The sequence below is a fragment of the Gossypium hirsutum genome, chromosome A05, assembly GCF_007990345.1.
Source record: "Gossypium hirsutum isolate 1008001.06 chromosome A05, Gossypium_hirsutum_v2.1, whole genome shotgun sequence".
Classification (NCBI taxonomy): Eukaryota; Viridiplantae; Streptophyta; class Magnoliopsida; order Malvales; family Malvaceae; genus Gossypium; species Gossypium hirsutum.
Window position 1 is genome coordinate 109,453,783 of NC_053428.1, and position 12,831 is coordinate 109,466,613.

General features: G+C 34.4%; 2 protein-coding genes across 4 annotated transcripts; both read right to left on the minus strand.

The window, feature by feature from the left end:
* Nucleotides 1–76: 76 nt before the first annotated feature.
* LOC107962229 (DEAD-box ATP-dependent RNA helicase 17) lies at nucleotides 77–4,879 on the minus strand. Its single transcript, XM_016898548.2, has 10 exons — nucleotides 4,618–4,879; nucleotides 4,437–4,509; nucleotides 3,971–4,080; nucleotides 3,617–3,760; nucleotides 3,380–3,488; nucleotides 2,944–3,290; nucleotides 2,787–2,860; nucleotides 2,008–2,312; nucleotides 1,262–1,508; nucleotides 77–491 (listed from the first exon to the last, which is right to left on the minus strand). The coding sequence occupies exons 1-10, from the start codon at nucleotides 4,748–4,750 to the stop codon at nucleotides 237–239; spliced, it is 1,797 nt and encodes a 598-aa protein (XP_016754037.1). The 5' UTR covers nucleotides 4,751–4,879; the 3' UTR covers nucleotides 77–236.
* Nucleotides 4,880–5,597: 718 nt separating this feature from the next.
* Nucleotides 5,598–9,532, minus strand: LOC107962228 (glycerol-3-phosphate dehydrogenase [NAD(+)] 2, chloroplastic). Of its 3 annotated transcripts, XR_001701545.2 has the most exons (10): nucleotides 9,037–9,532; nucleotides 8,570–8,706; nucleotides 8,357–8,462; nucleotides 8,075–8,276; nucleotides 7,895–7,982; nucleotides 7,416–7,563; nucleotides 7,098–7,247; nucleotides 6,876–7,025; nucleotides 6,603–6,742; nucleotides 5,598–6,029 (listed from the first exon to the last, which is right to left on the minus strand). XR_001701545.2 is itself a non-coding variant. In XM_016898546.2 (9 exons), exons 1-9 carry the CDS (start codon nucleotides 9,349–9,351, stop codon nucleotides 6,728–6,730), a joined length of 1,311 nt encoding a protein of 436 aa, XP_016754035.1. In that variant the 5' UTR covers nucleotides 9,352–9,532; the 3' UTR covers nucleotides 6,189–6,727. The 3 variants fall into 3 exon arrangements, 1 of the variants encoding a protein (XP_016754035.1); XM_016898546.2 differs by lacking the exon at nucleotides 5,598–6,029 and having other exon boundaries at nucleotides 6,189–6,742; XR_001701546.2 differs by lacking the exons at nucleotides 5,598–6,029; nucleotides 6,603–6,742 and having other exon boundaries at nucleotides 6,884–7,025; nucleotides 7,098–7,243.
* Nucleotides 9,533–12,831: the final 3,299 nt, after the last annotated feature.

The window sequence follows — 12,831 nt, forward strand, 5'->3', positions numbered from 1 at the left end:
ACTACCTTGTAAATTATCATTCTATTACTTTGAATAAGAAATATAAATGATGATTTATAAAGGGATTACACGAGAGTTAAAAAGAATAATGATACAAGCATTTCATTCATCGGTTCCATACAAATTGTGAAGATGAGAGGCACAAATAAACATGCTGTGATTACTAGTTTTGTACTGTATAATTCGACCATTTGTTTGGTTACTAAAACTTACTACCTTAGCATCTGATTCTAAATTCATGTTTTACTGGCAACTTTCCTCTTCTTAAATAGACCTTTCTGTTTCTGCTTCATATCCCTCTTCCTCTTTTTCGATTGGTTTTGGAATGTCTTTCCAACCAATGATGGCTGCTCTCTTAATGCAAAACTTTTTGCAACATGCCCTAAATGAAGCTTCTTCACCATGAAAATCTGTTTCAGGTCTCCGCGATGTGCTGTGTATGCACGGACCCAAGAGCAAAATGCATCCTTCGCTTGTTTCTTAATCTTTGGCTGCAAAAATGATAACCAGGGAAAAGCATTATTTTGAAGCACATAAAAAGCTAAAATCATTTACAGAACTTCAATCCAAATCAAACCAATTCAAGCAGAAAACTATTTCAAATCATTCATTATTTGTGCAAACTAGCTAAACTTATCCAGATGAATAAAACAGAATGCTACAATCACCTGCTTGGAGAGCCTACTCTAGCATGATAGTTCAGTGGAGCAATGGTGGGCATATCCCCACATCACATTTTCAAGTCATTTTCTCTTAAAGCTTAGCATCATAATACCAGCTTTTACATGTTTGAATCAGAAGTTATTTCTGAACCAGGATCAACTTCAAAGCATTTTCATTCAAAGCATATATTCAAACCCAATGAACAAAACATGCATCTTTCTTCCGAGAACTACAGTGTTTGACTGCATACTGTTTGCGAACAACTGCAGTATGTTCATATGAGTGTGCCAAAGTAACAAATCAGTAAAAGATAACTCCAATTCCTTCTCTTCCTATAAATATACATATATATGTGTATAAACAAAAGACAACATTAACATAGTTTAAGATGGAAAGCAAGAAAGATCAAAAGATTTTATATGCCACAGGAAGCCAAAATGGACACAAAGGAGACAAGTATGAATATAACAACCATTTTTCAAAATCATACAAATACAAAGCAAGGAAGATGAACTCTAGAGAAGCAACCGCGGAGAAAAAGGAACAGAGAAATAAGAAAATATAAGGGGTAAATAAGATCCACATGCATAAATCATACCTCAGCTGAAATGTATGATTCAAGCTCCCTCTGAAGAGATACAACCCATGGATGTGATTCTAAAGAAACAAACTTCTTGACACGATGCATTTGACTGTGCAATGGGAAAGAATCTATTATTTTGAGGAGTGGATACTCTGTCAATGACACACCATGTTTCTCTAGATCCTGCAAGTAATCCACTTCTATTGGTTGTAGAAATAGCAAGGATTCTCCTCTTTCACCCAGTCGAGCCGTCCTACCTACTCTGCATCAAAGATTAAAAGGCCCAGTCAAGCTCTGATTGACCTTATATATTAGTTCCACAAGAATTTGAACATATGACCAGGACATCTGTCCACTAGATCTATATATGCTTAAAAAGGTAGTTGTACAGTACTCAGTTACATAGAGTTAAACCACCCATTAGAATACAAAGTAGACTGTTAACTAAAAAATATAGAGAAATTGTTCTCATAGTTAAACTAATCGGAAAGAGAATTCACATATAAGCAGTTAGAAATCTTTTCAACAAGAAGCATCAATAGTGAGAATTTCTGATGATACTCTAATTCTGAAGAAATGGTCATAAATGAGGACTTAGAAGCTATTCAAACAGTAAGTAAAGATTTGTGGATGGGCAATTACATGGCAAAAATAAAGATAGCTGTCAAAATTAATCAAAATAAACCAAAAACTTGCCAAGTAAATAATGTTGCAAACTAGCAGACTAGATGGACATTTCCAAGAAAATAGCCTCTAAATACCTATGCACATATTCAGAGGCCTCCCCTGGGGAATCATACTGTATGATACATCTAACTTTTGGAAAATCTAAGCCCCTAGCAGCAACATCTGTAGAGACAAGAAGTGCCGATTTTTCTGTTTTGAAGGCACTGAAGGTGGTTCTTCTATCTTCCTGCTTCATATTCCCATGTAACCTCAAAGTTTTGCATTTCAGAAACATCTGTTTAAGTTCTTCTTCAAATTGCGAGTAGGGTGACCACTGGAATTCACTCAACAGCATGTAGTGAAAATCCACCGCATCACATGTTGAAAAGAATACCACAACCTGTAGAATGATCATTCAAGGAATCAAACAAGTATAGCATAGGAAATAGCTGTTAAAAAAGCTAACTTTCAGGAACCAAGCAGAGACAACAGAGGCAATGAACTGATACTTTATGCTTGAACAAGGTAAACTCACAAAAGGTTCCACTCTCTAATTGCAGTTATTCTGGAAAATTCAAATTAAAGGAATCCGATGATGCAAGGTTGCACATTTAATCAATACTAATAAACGGAAAAAGCACAAAAGACAATACCAGATGCATAAACAAGGAATCATTTACATGGCCATTGAAGGGTGAAGAGCTTTCAGGGCTCCAGAAATTATAACAACAACTAGGAATAAATAAATAAATAAAAATTGATACAATTTTATGCATGGAAACTGACATCTACTTCCAATTTGAAGCAATGAAGGACATCTTAAAGAATGTTCTAGCTAACAACAAGAGATAATAAGATTATGCTATTGCCTTACCTTTTGGGAAGCTTCTCTCTCGAAAAGATGTTTTAGAATGGAAAGAAGTACAGCAAGCCGTGAACCACAGGGCACTGTGTAAGGTATTAATAAAGTCATATGGATCAAGCCCAGAAAGGTTAACAAATGAATGAGAGAGTATTCAGAATATGCATACCCTTAACAAATCTCTGAACCAATTGAGCTGGAAGCCTATAATCCCCACTTGAAGAATTTACAGACTTGATAGAGTAATCAAGGTCCTCATCTACATCGGATCCCAAAGATCCAGTTTGGTTAACTGATGAATCTGGTTGCATCTTCATGTTATCAAGACCAATCATTACAGGATTTTCTAAACTAATTTTACTAAGATGGTTTACTTTTTCATTTAATGTAGCTGATAATAGCAAATTTTGTCTTTTAAATTCAGAGGATTTTCCCATTTCAACAGATTCGTTTGCCCTAGAACCCAAAAGATCCAATATCTCTTCAATATCTTTTCCAAATCCTAACTCCAGAATTCTGTCAAGATATGCAGTCAGGTGGAGATTTATAAGTAATAGAAAGTTAAGATCTACTCATATGAACCTTAGATATATGGTACACTGAACCTGTCCGCTTCATCAAAGATAATCCACCGCAAATTTGTGTGCACAAAAGATGATGTGTTTTTTAAGTGATCCAACAGCCGTCCAGGTGTTGCAATAAGAATAGAAATGCCTGAAATGAATCATATGAAACATTCATAAACCTAATTTAAAGAGGAAGGAACATCAATATTGATCACAATAAGAATAGAAAAGCCTGAAACGAATCATATGAAACATTCAGCAAAAAAAAAATTCAACCTTTCCGCAGCCTGGCTTTCTCTTTATTCCTGTTTTCACCACCCATTACATAACCAGGAACAATCCAATGAAAACGATGCAATAACTTCTGCAGAATCTCATACACCTGCAAGCATAACTCACGCGTTGGTACAAGGACCAACGCTATCATAAACATATCAATTTTTAATTTATTCATGCTTAAACGAAAAGAACAGAAATATTCAACCTATTCATTCTTAAACATAGGATAGGACCAATTCCCATTACACCCTCCAAGATTAATTTTGCATGACAATGGAAACAAAAATAACATTCTGGACTTACAAAAACGATAGGCACAGATACACATCCCATTAAAAAAATAAAACGTACCAAAAGTACCGTGAGAGCGCTCAATTCGGGGATTGTAACCCTGCAAGTAATGAATGATTGGAGCCAAATATGCTATTGTTTTGCCAGACCCCGTTTCTGCATTAACAAGTCTAGTACATTCTGCAATCAAGGATCTCAAAACCACTTAGACAAAACTAGAAACCTGGCACTAAAAACAATCCAATTACGAAAAGAACTCTCTGGATTGCAAACAAAACAATTGAGCAAAAAATAACTTGTATTAAAAATAGCTAAAAATAACAACCCAATCTTGGAGACAAGAAAACTTGCACCAAAACATGCCCAATTATGACAAAGAAAAAAAATGCACCAAAGTTGATAAAGAAAACAACCCAACAATATGTGTGTGAGAGAGAGAGAGAATGCATAAAAAATTGCCAGCAGGATTAAACTTTGCATTAAAAATGCTAAGAAAACAGCAGAAAAATACAAAAGGAAAGGATACACATGACGACCAGAGAGTATAACAGGAATAGCTTGAGCTTGGACAAGAGTTGGAGCTTCAAAACCCAACCTTTCTGTTTAAGAAGAAACAAAATTTCAGAACATGAGAATCAAAGAGGGTTACATATAATTACTAAGACAATCTCAGGTAACATGTCTACAAAACAAAAACAGAAGCCAACCTTGTAGTTGTTCAGACAGAGTGGAGTGGAGGCCAAGACTGGAGAATGAACACGAAGCAAATATCTCCGATTCTTTGGTTTGGGTTTTGGTGTTTGATTCTTTCTCTTTGTTTGTTTTTTGGGTTTTCTTCATCTTTCTGACCAGCTACAGGCTGGGGTTTATGATTTTTTTTGGTGCTTCTGTTTTATACTTTCTTTTTCTTATACGTTTTTCTTGCTCTTTTTTCCACTAGGGTTTATCATCCCATTCATCAATGACGACTGCTTAGCGACGAAAAGAAAAAGAAAACTGTGTCGTTTCAGGTTTTTTGAAGACTGAAGCGTAAAAATTGCAACCTCACCCCTGAAGTATAACCTTAATTGAGTTTTCATCCTTTTTATATAATTTGAGTTTTCGTCCTTGAAGATATTTAAAAGAGCCTAAATTTTAATCAATTACGTTGTGTAATAATTTGTGATCATAAATCACAACCATGTCCCTAAAATAAAATTTTGACTTGAATGTAAATTTTCAATTTAAAGTTTGACTAACGTGTATTTAATAAACACGGTTCATGATGTGGATAAAAAAAAATCATGTAACCAATTTATTTATCAAAAATTAACATAAATAAGAAATGAGACTCGAAGAATGCATAAAATATATAAAATAATAAAAACACTTTTAAAATAATACAATTTATGTAAAGATATTTTCATCTTTATTCAATTAACTTGCGCCACTATCTCAATTAAAATTCCATCTTCAATTGAAATTTTGCATAATTGAACCTTCCTCATTTTGCATAATTGAACCTTCCTCAAAGGGTTTGGCCTCTTTAAAATAATAGTAAAATTTAAATGAAGGACTCAATTTAGCTACACAACCAATGCCTCATTTGATTCTTTTATAAATATATTTAATATATAATCATTTTTCACTCATATGTTTACCATAATTTAATATATGGTAATATGTATTTTATATTTAAATTACATAATTAACTAAAACGTAATCACCATATTATATTATATGATGTTTGCTTAAATCGTTTTCAATATCATACAGATGTTGGAATTTAGACAGGTAATGTGACTTGAACTCTACTGTAATCCTCTTCACATTTCTTCAACTTAGAACAATTCAGAGATGACTCTGAACTCTTGCTCTCTGCTCCATCTTTCTTAAGCACTTTATAGTTGGCCCACAGAATATTAGGATGACTTGTTACCAGGGATATGAGTTTCACTATGATCCTCCAAATATATATATATAAACCTTTCAAAAGAAAGAGTATATTCCGTACCAGATACATACTCATATTCGATACTCACCTCAAGTCCTGATAATAAAGGCTAAGACAATAGTGCGATATGCATGGGTACCGGGTGCTTCAAAGGTTGAGTACAAGAATGTTTTATGCAAGATGGTTCTGCAGAATTGACAGATCAAGTTCATTAAATATTGACATAAACAGAATGGAGCAGCAACCAATACATGGGTCACCAAGTCACAATCTGGAAAATAAAGTAAAATAGTCTAGCATCATCCGCCAGCTATACACAAAAATTACAGATGAACAATGCGGAAGAGAGCTGAATTTGCAGTGTGACTGTTATTTATGGCGTTAACCCGGCAGTGGTTCAAACATTTGTCCAAAAAGATGATTAAAACAATCATGTACAGTCAAAAAAAGAAACCCTTTGGATGCATCATGCAAGCCAAGTACCTCTCAACTGATCTAAAACTACAGAACACGATAAAATTCCATCCCATCTTATTTACCAAAGAATATTAGGTACGATACAAGTCCTTGGACGGCAAAAAGAATAAGCTCAAGGCTAAATATTTGTATATCGTAATAGTTTATTCGCGTCCGCAAAATCCCCCAAAATAGATCTAATAATATTTTGGAGGAGATACTTCAAATTCCTAATGCATAATAAAGGGGGACAATGGCTTTAGAAAAGAGAGAAAAAATTCGACCGTATATAGATATCAGCACCTGTTTTTTCTTGGAATGATGAAATGCAGCTCAGCAGCTCAGTTAAATAACAATCAAGTTCTTAATGGTAGTAGAGCTCCATCCCAGGGAAAATAATTCCACTTCCGGGACAAAACAGTAGTTTTTCAAACTTCTTCAACCTACAAGTGACAAGTTACCACTTTAACAATTAATGATAGGTTTATACCGGAATTATAGACCATATGGAAAAGACATGTATATGCTAGTCAACAATGGTTCCTTGTTTATCAAAGATTAAGGAGTTTGAATGACCTGAGGGAGGCTCATTAATTCAAGAACAGCCTTCTTTGGGGTTAGCTCGCTGTCCATGATCCGAGCAACTGCTGTCAGGACCGGCATTTTAACATTATATTTTTGGGCCAGTGCAATCACAGCTCCAGCAGTTGACACACCTTCAGCTACCTACAGCATGTACTAATCATATTAATAGCCAGATTTTAAGCGTCAACAGCCAGTTTAAAACTTTACAAGAACCTGATTCATGGAACTGAGTATATCTTCAAGTTTCTCCCCAGATCCAAGACGAACTCCAACTCTTTTATTTCTTGAAAGATTTACAAAACATGTAAGCATGATGTCCCCAGTTCCAGATAGACCAGTAATTGTTGCTGGCTTTCCACCTATCTAAGGATATGTAGCAAAAGATTTGTTAGATAACACAGTTATTTATCTGAATAACCAACATGGTGCTTATCAACATTCTAGCCAAAAGAGAAAGAGAAACGATAAAATTGAAGCAGGTCAAATCTTCATAGCTAATGTTGGAGGCTCGAGGGGCAACATGGATTATACCTTTGTTGCTAGCCATCGTATCTCAGAACAACCTTGTGCTACAAGAGCTGCCATGGAATTATTACCAAGATTCATGCCTTCAACAATCCCAGCAGCAATCGCAAGTACATTCTTAAGGGCACCTGCAATTTCAACCCCTGTAACATCCCTGAGGTTATCAGAGGTTACAACCTGAGCATATGCACATCAATAGTTACCTTAACTCTCGACCACCAATATGATCAACCATATGAAAATGGCATTATGCAGACCTAAAATATAGATCTGGCGACACAGTTATTGAGCAGAGTGCGAAAAAATTGGAATATGTGATTCGGAAGCTATTAAATTAGAACCTCATCACAGGAACAGAAAAATAGTAATCGAATATGCAGCGCAGCAGCAGTGATGGAGATACTTGAGGGAACAAGAGAACCATAAACAGTGTCTCATGTATTATACAAAATCTTTGTTAGTTTGATACAACGAAGATCCTCTACCTTGAAGTGCTGATCCGTAAATGACTACAAGACAATAGCTGCTGAACAGCATGGGCCAATTTTTTGTCTTTTGATGCCACCACCATTGCTGCAAAGCAGAAAGGAATAGTAGTAACCCAAGATATATGAATTGGTTGAAGGTATTACAAGAATATAGTTTATCATAAACAACCAAGTTACCTGTTGGTAGTTTGTTCATTAATTCCAACGCAAAGGAAGGCCCTGATAGTGCAATAAAAGGTTGGCGAGGGTTCTTTAATGCTTGAGGAATGATTTGAGACATCATCCTCAATGTATTGAGCTCTAAGCCTTTGCTAAGAGATATAAATGGTAAGCCAGGATCAACATGCTCTGCAATTCCTTCGAGAAAGGACGTACTAAACTGCAACACAGGAGGCAAGATTCAGGCACTTGTCCCATGGTAAAAAATAAGCATCAACATAATACAATGGCTTGACAGACCTGCACAGGTACAGCATGAAGGCAATAATCTGCCCCAAGCAAAGCAGTTTTGGCATCAGAAGTTGCAGTCACATTTTCTGGTAGCTTGTGTTCAGGGAAGTACTTACTGACAACAGAGAAGACAAATAATGTTCCAGTATCAATAAAATTCTATGTTTAACACCATATAGTAAATTGCAATGAAATTCAAGCAATGTGAATAAGAAAACCCACTAATTAAAATGGTTCTCATTAATAGACCGGCAAACCGCAGGATCACGTACAAGCATACTAACTTCCATTTGTGCCTTCCTGTTAGCAACATGAGCCGCCATTGCAGTCCCAAAAGATCCCCCTCCTAGCACCACCACCTTCAAGCCAAATTAAAAATGTAGACTAAACAGATTAGTCCATTATACACAATTGAATATAGCATTCAAATTCAAGAATAACAGCTGAACTAGATATCTCCTTAGCCCTTACCATATTGTAATCATATACAGATTCTCTTCTTTTACATGAAAGCATTCCTTTCAATCTCATCATTTATATTTTCTTTCATTAAATTAAATTTCTAAGCCTAAAATATCGAATGCATGTAAAATGACCACGAGAGGGGGGGGAGGCTTGCAATGAAATCTATCAAAACAAAACCCAAAATTCCTAAAGACATCATGAGCACAGCCAACAGAAAGAAAAACCTTTTTAGTTCGTTCAAGAACATCAGTTTTGGCCTTGGAGCGCCAAGAACGAGACCATCTAACAAGCTTCTCCCAAGCATTGCGGGCCACTTTCCGGCGATCCCGGGTCCTATCAGGGGAAAGCTGAAGTGGGTTTTGGTCGGAATCTTGGGGGAGTAAAGGAGATGGTGAAGGAGTTCCTGCACAACAAGTGGCAACCACAAGTGGCTTTGAGGGTATCTTTGGAAGGTTCGGAAAGTGAACAGTATATGGGTTTTTTGAAGTGAAAGATGGATTCAGCTTAAATACGAAAACTGGTTCAAGAAGTGCTTCCATTTTTTTGGTTCAAACTTCGATTGGAAAGAAGCAAAGAATATGGGAATTAGGAAGGAAAATGAGAGAGAGTATTGGCTTCCACCAGTCCAACAAATACAAGTATTTTTGTTATACAAGATTTTTAATTTTATCCGGTACGTACGGCGCTTCCGCCATCTCTAATCCTTTTCTGCTATTGTTTTCGTCATTCTTTTGGGCCGCTATTTCTGTTTTCCTTTACCCAAAAGGCTTAAATTTGTCCCACCATCAGATTCCATCGATTTAAATAAGTTATTTAATCTAATTAAATAAAAAAGGTAAACTACAAAAATAGTCACTTTTATTCACCTCAAATTATATTTTAGTCACTAATATTATCGTTTTGTTACAAAGTGGTCACACTATCGTTAAAATTTGTTACCTCCCTGACGGCAGTCCTACGTGGCAGTCCAAATAGGTTTTAAATATCAACTTGGATGTCAGTTGTTGGGATGAAAATAGGTTTTTAATTCAATAAATTTAATTTGGACTGCCATGTAGAACATCCAAGTTTGCAATTAAAACCCATTTGGACTGCCACGTAAGACCACCATTAAGGAGGTAACCAAGCTTAACGGTTAAATGATCACTTTGTAACAAAACAATAACGTAAGTAACTAAAACGTAACATTTCAAACATAAGTGCCTAAAATATAATCTGAGACAAACAAAAGTAACTATTTTTATAGTTTACCCATAAAAAAATTAGTAAAATTGGTTCAATCAATCGAATCGTTGATAATTCTAATCTTTTGTTCTGAATTGATACTCAAACTAGTTTCTAGTCTAATCAAATGGTCCAATCCAATTGTGAAAACAACTACTTAAATGAACAAATGTTATAAACACCTTTCAGTTTTCAAAATTAAGCAAATTTACCTCTATTAAAACATAGAGTAATTTAATCTTTATCAATTTCGAAAGTTAGTGAATAAGGAAAATTAATGACAGCATTAATGATTTCCATCAAATTTATCTGGCCTGACAATAAAAAATATATATAAGAACAACCAAGTGCCATAAGGCACATTAGACTCCTAAAGAGAGAACATTGATTAGAGTCTTAGATACGACATTATTGAAAAAGGCAGTCACAAATTTCAAACATGAATTATAAAACGGATATGAAAGATAAAAAAATATGCATCAAATCTTTATCGAAACATGTGGTAAAATTTTTCACCTAATTTAAAACTTAATAAAAAGATTCAAACGACACTACAAGTCAACCAACTATGTTTTGGTTAGAGGTGTGCATGGGCCGGGCCGATTCGGATTCGGGCCAGGCCCATAAAAAAATTTTGCCCGTTTTCAAGGCCTGGGCCCCGCCCGGAAAAAATAGTTGGCTCGAGCCCGGTCCGACCATATTATTTTTTTATTTTTTTATTTTTTTATTAAATAAAAAAATTTATTTTTATCTTGCCCTACATAAATTGAAATTAAGATCCACTTGTAGTTTTTAAAACCAGACTAAATGAAATTTTTACCATAAAAAGTTCAGAATTTAGTTCAAAGTATATTAATACAAGTTCTGCTGCTAAGCAATTTTGACCCTTCTTTACTAAATATTATTCGTCTTTCTGTACAAAATTCATATAACATTTTCGTTTATTTATCCTGAAATTAAATTTATTAAGATTTTTAGACATATAAATTTCATCTTCTAACTATTTTTTTACAATTTTTTAATTATTTTTCAAAGTCAGAAAAGGGGATCCCGAAATTCATCTTATATTATCTCACTAAAATGCATATATCTCATTCAATACAATCTCAATGCTTAAACCGTTTCTTCCGTACAAAACTATATTCATTAAAATTTAATTTCATACCGGTTCATCATTTAATTCATCTTCTACATTTTTTGGTGAATTTTTAAAGTTAAGCTATTAATGCGGTCCAAAACTATTTTAGTGATAATATTTACTTTTTCATGATTCTTTACATTAACTTTCATTTAAACGTACATAATCATTATACTTTGATTATTACAATTTAGTCATTTATATTTATATGTTGATATCATATTTATTTATCTCTTTATCTCTTTCACTTGACACTTGGTGTTTCTACATTTCATACTTCATCAAATACTTTTTATCTCTACTATTTCAATTAAAATTAGCATGTCTTACATTTCGTTCATAAAATATTTAACTTAACTCATAGAGATACAAGTTAATATGAAAACGTATCTATTTTGACAAGAATTTATTCTCTTCCATTTCGAATTCTCAACTTCATCACTATCGATCCTTCTCTTTTCTTCTAATTTTCTTCGCTTTCATCTACTAATTTCTTGCTTCTAAATTGTGGAACATACTCTCTAGGATCTCTACTTCATATTTCCTCTTGTTGCCTATAAAAATTTCCAAGAATTTTGAGTGAAATAGCGAGATTTTATGACAAATGACTAAATTGTAAGAAATGATAACTTCTCCCTTTTTTTTAATGGTGGTGGCATTAGAGCATGGAGAGTATGAAGAAATTTCTTCATGCTTCCATACAAATATATCCTTTAATTTAATTAATTAAAATATTAAAATATATTATAATAAAATAATTATTAATAATAATATGATAATAATAAAATATTCCACCAATTATATTTCAACACTTAATATTCATCAATTATTATCATGATAATTTATGATAATTATCTTGATTGAAAAATGATCATTTTCCCCTTGTAATCTTTCAATATTCACTTTTGTGCTTCTCATTTTTGATAAAATTATAATTTAGTCCTCCTTATTTTTCCATTTTTTTTATTTGGTCTCCATTTGCCAATTTATTTGACCCTTTAGTCTTTTCCTCCATTGGAGTATTTTTCACTTTTTGGTCATTTAACTTTTCCATATTTATATTTTAATCTAATGAATTTTGAATATTTACACTAAAACCACAACATTGTCACATTTTTACAATTTAGTCTCTACATGCTCACCTCTATTCCCAAGCTCTTGAAGCAAAAAAGTAGAGTCATGAAGCTACAAAGCGTAGATTCAAATGAGAAGAGGATGTTTTCGAGGCCGGTTTGGCCATTATGCAAGGCGAGTTGAAAGACTTCTTCAACTACAGAAGTGTAGCGAGTGTAACCAATAACTTTGGGTCAGCTCAAGTGCATTTTCAAGACAAACCCAGTCGATCGGCGGCTAGAGAAGTCAGGGGCGAGTGATGGGAAAGGAACGGGAGTATGGAAGATAGGAGCACGGGTGGAGGAGGCGGCGGCTGTGGCGGTGGTGTGTTTCGAAGCATTAGATGGTGAAACAGGGAGCTTGGAAAGGGAGAACTTTTGGGGGTGGGGTTGGTTCTGGTGGTGATTACAGTGGTTTTTTAAGTGGTTTTGTGGATACTGATGGTTGTGACAAGGCTTTGTTGTAGCTATGATCATACATTACGGTGACTTTGAAATCTAGAGGTGAGAGTATCAATCTTCAAGGTGTAAAGGTGAAGAAATTA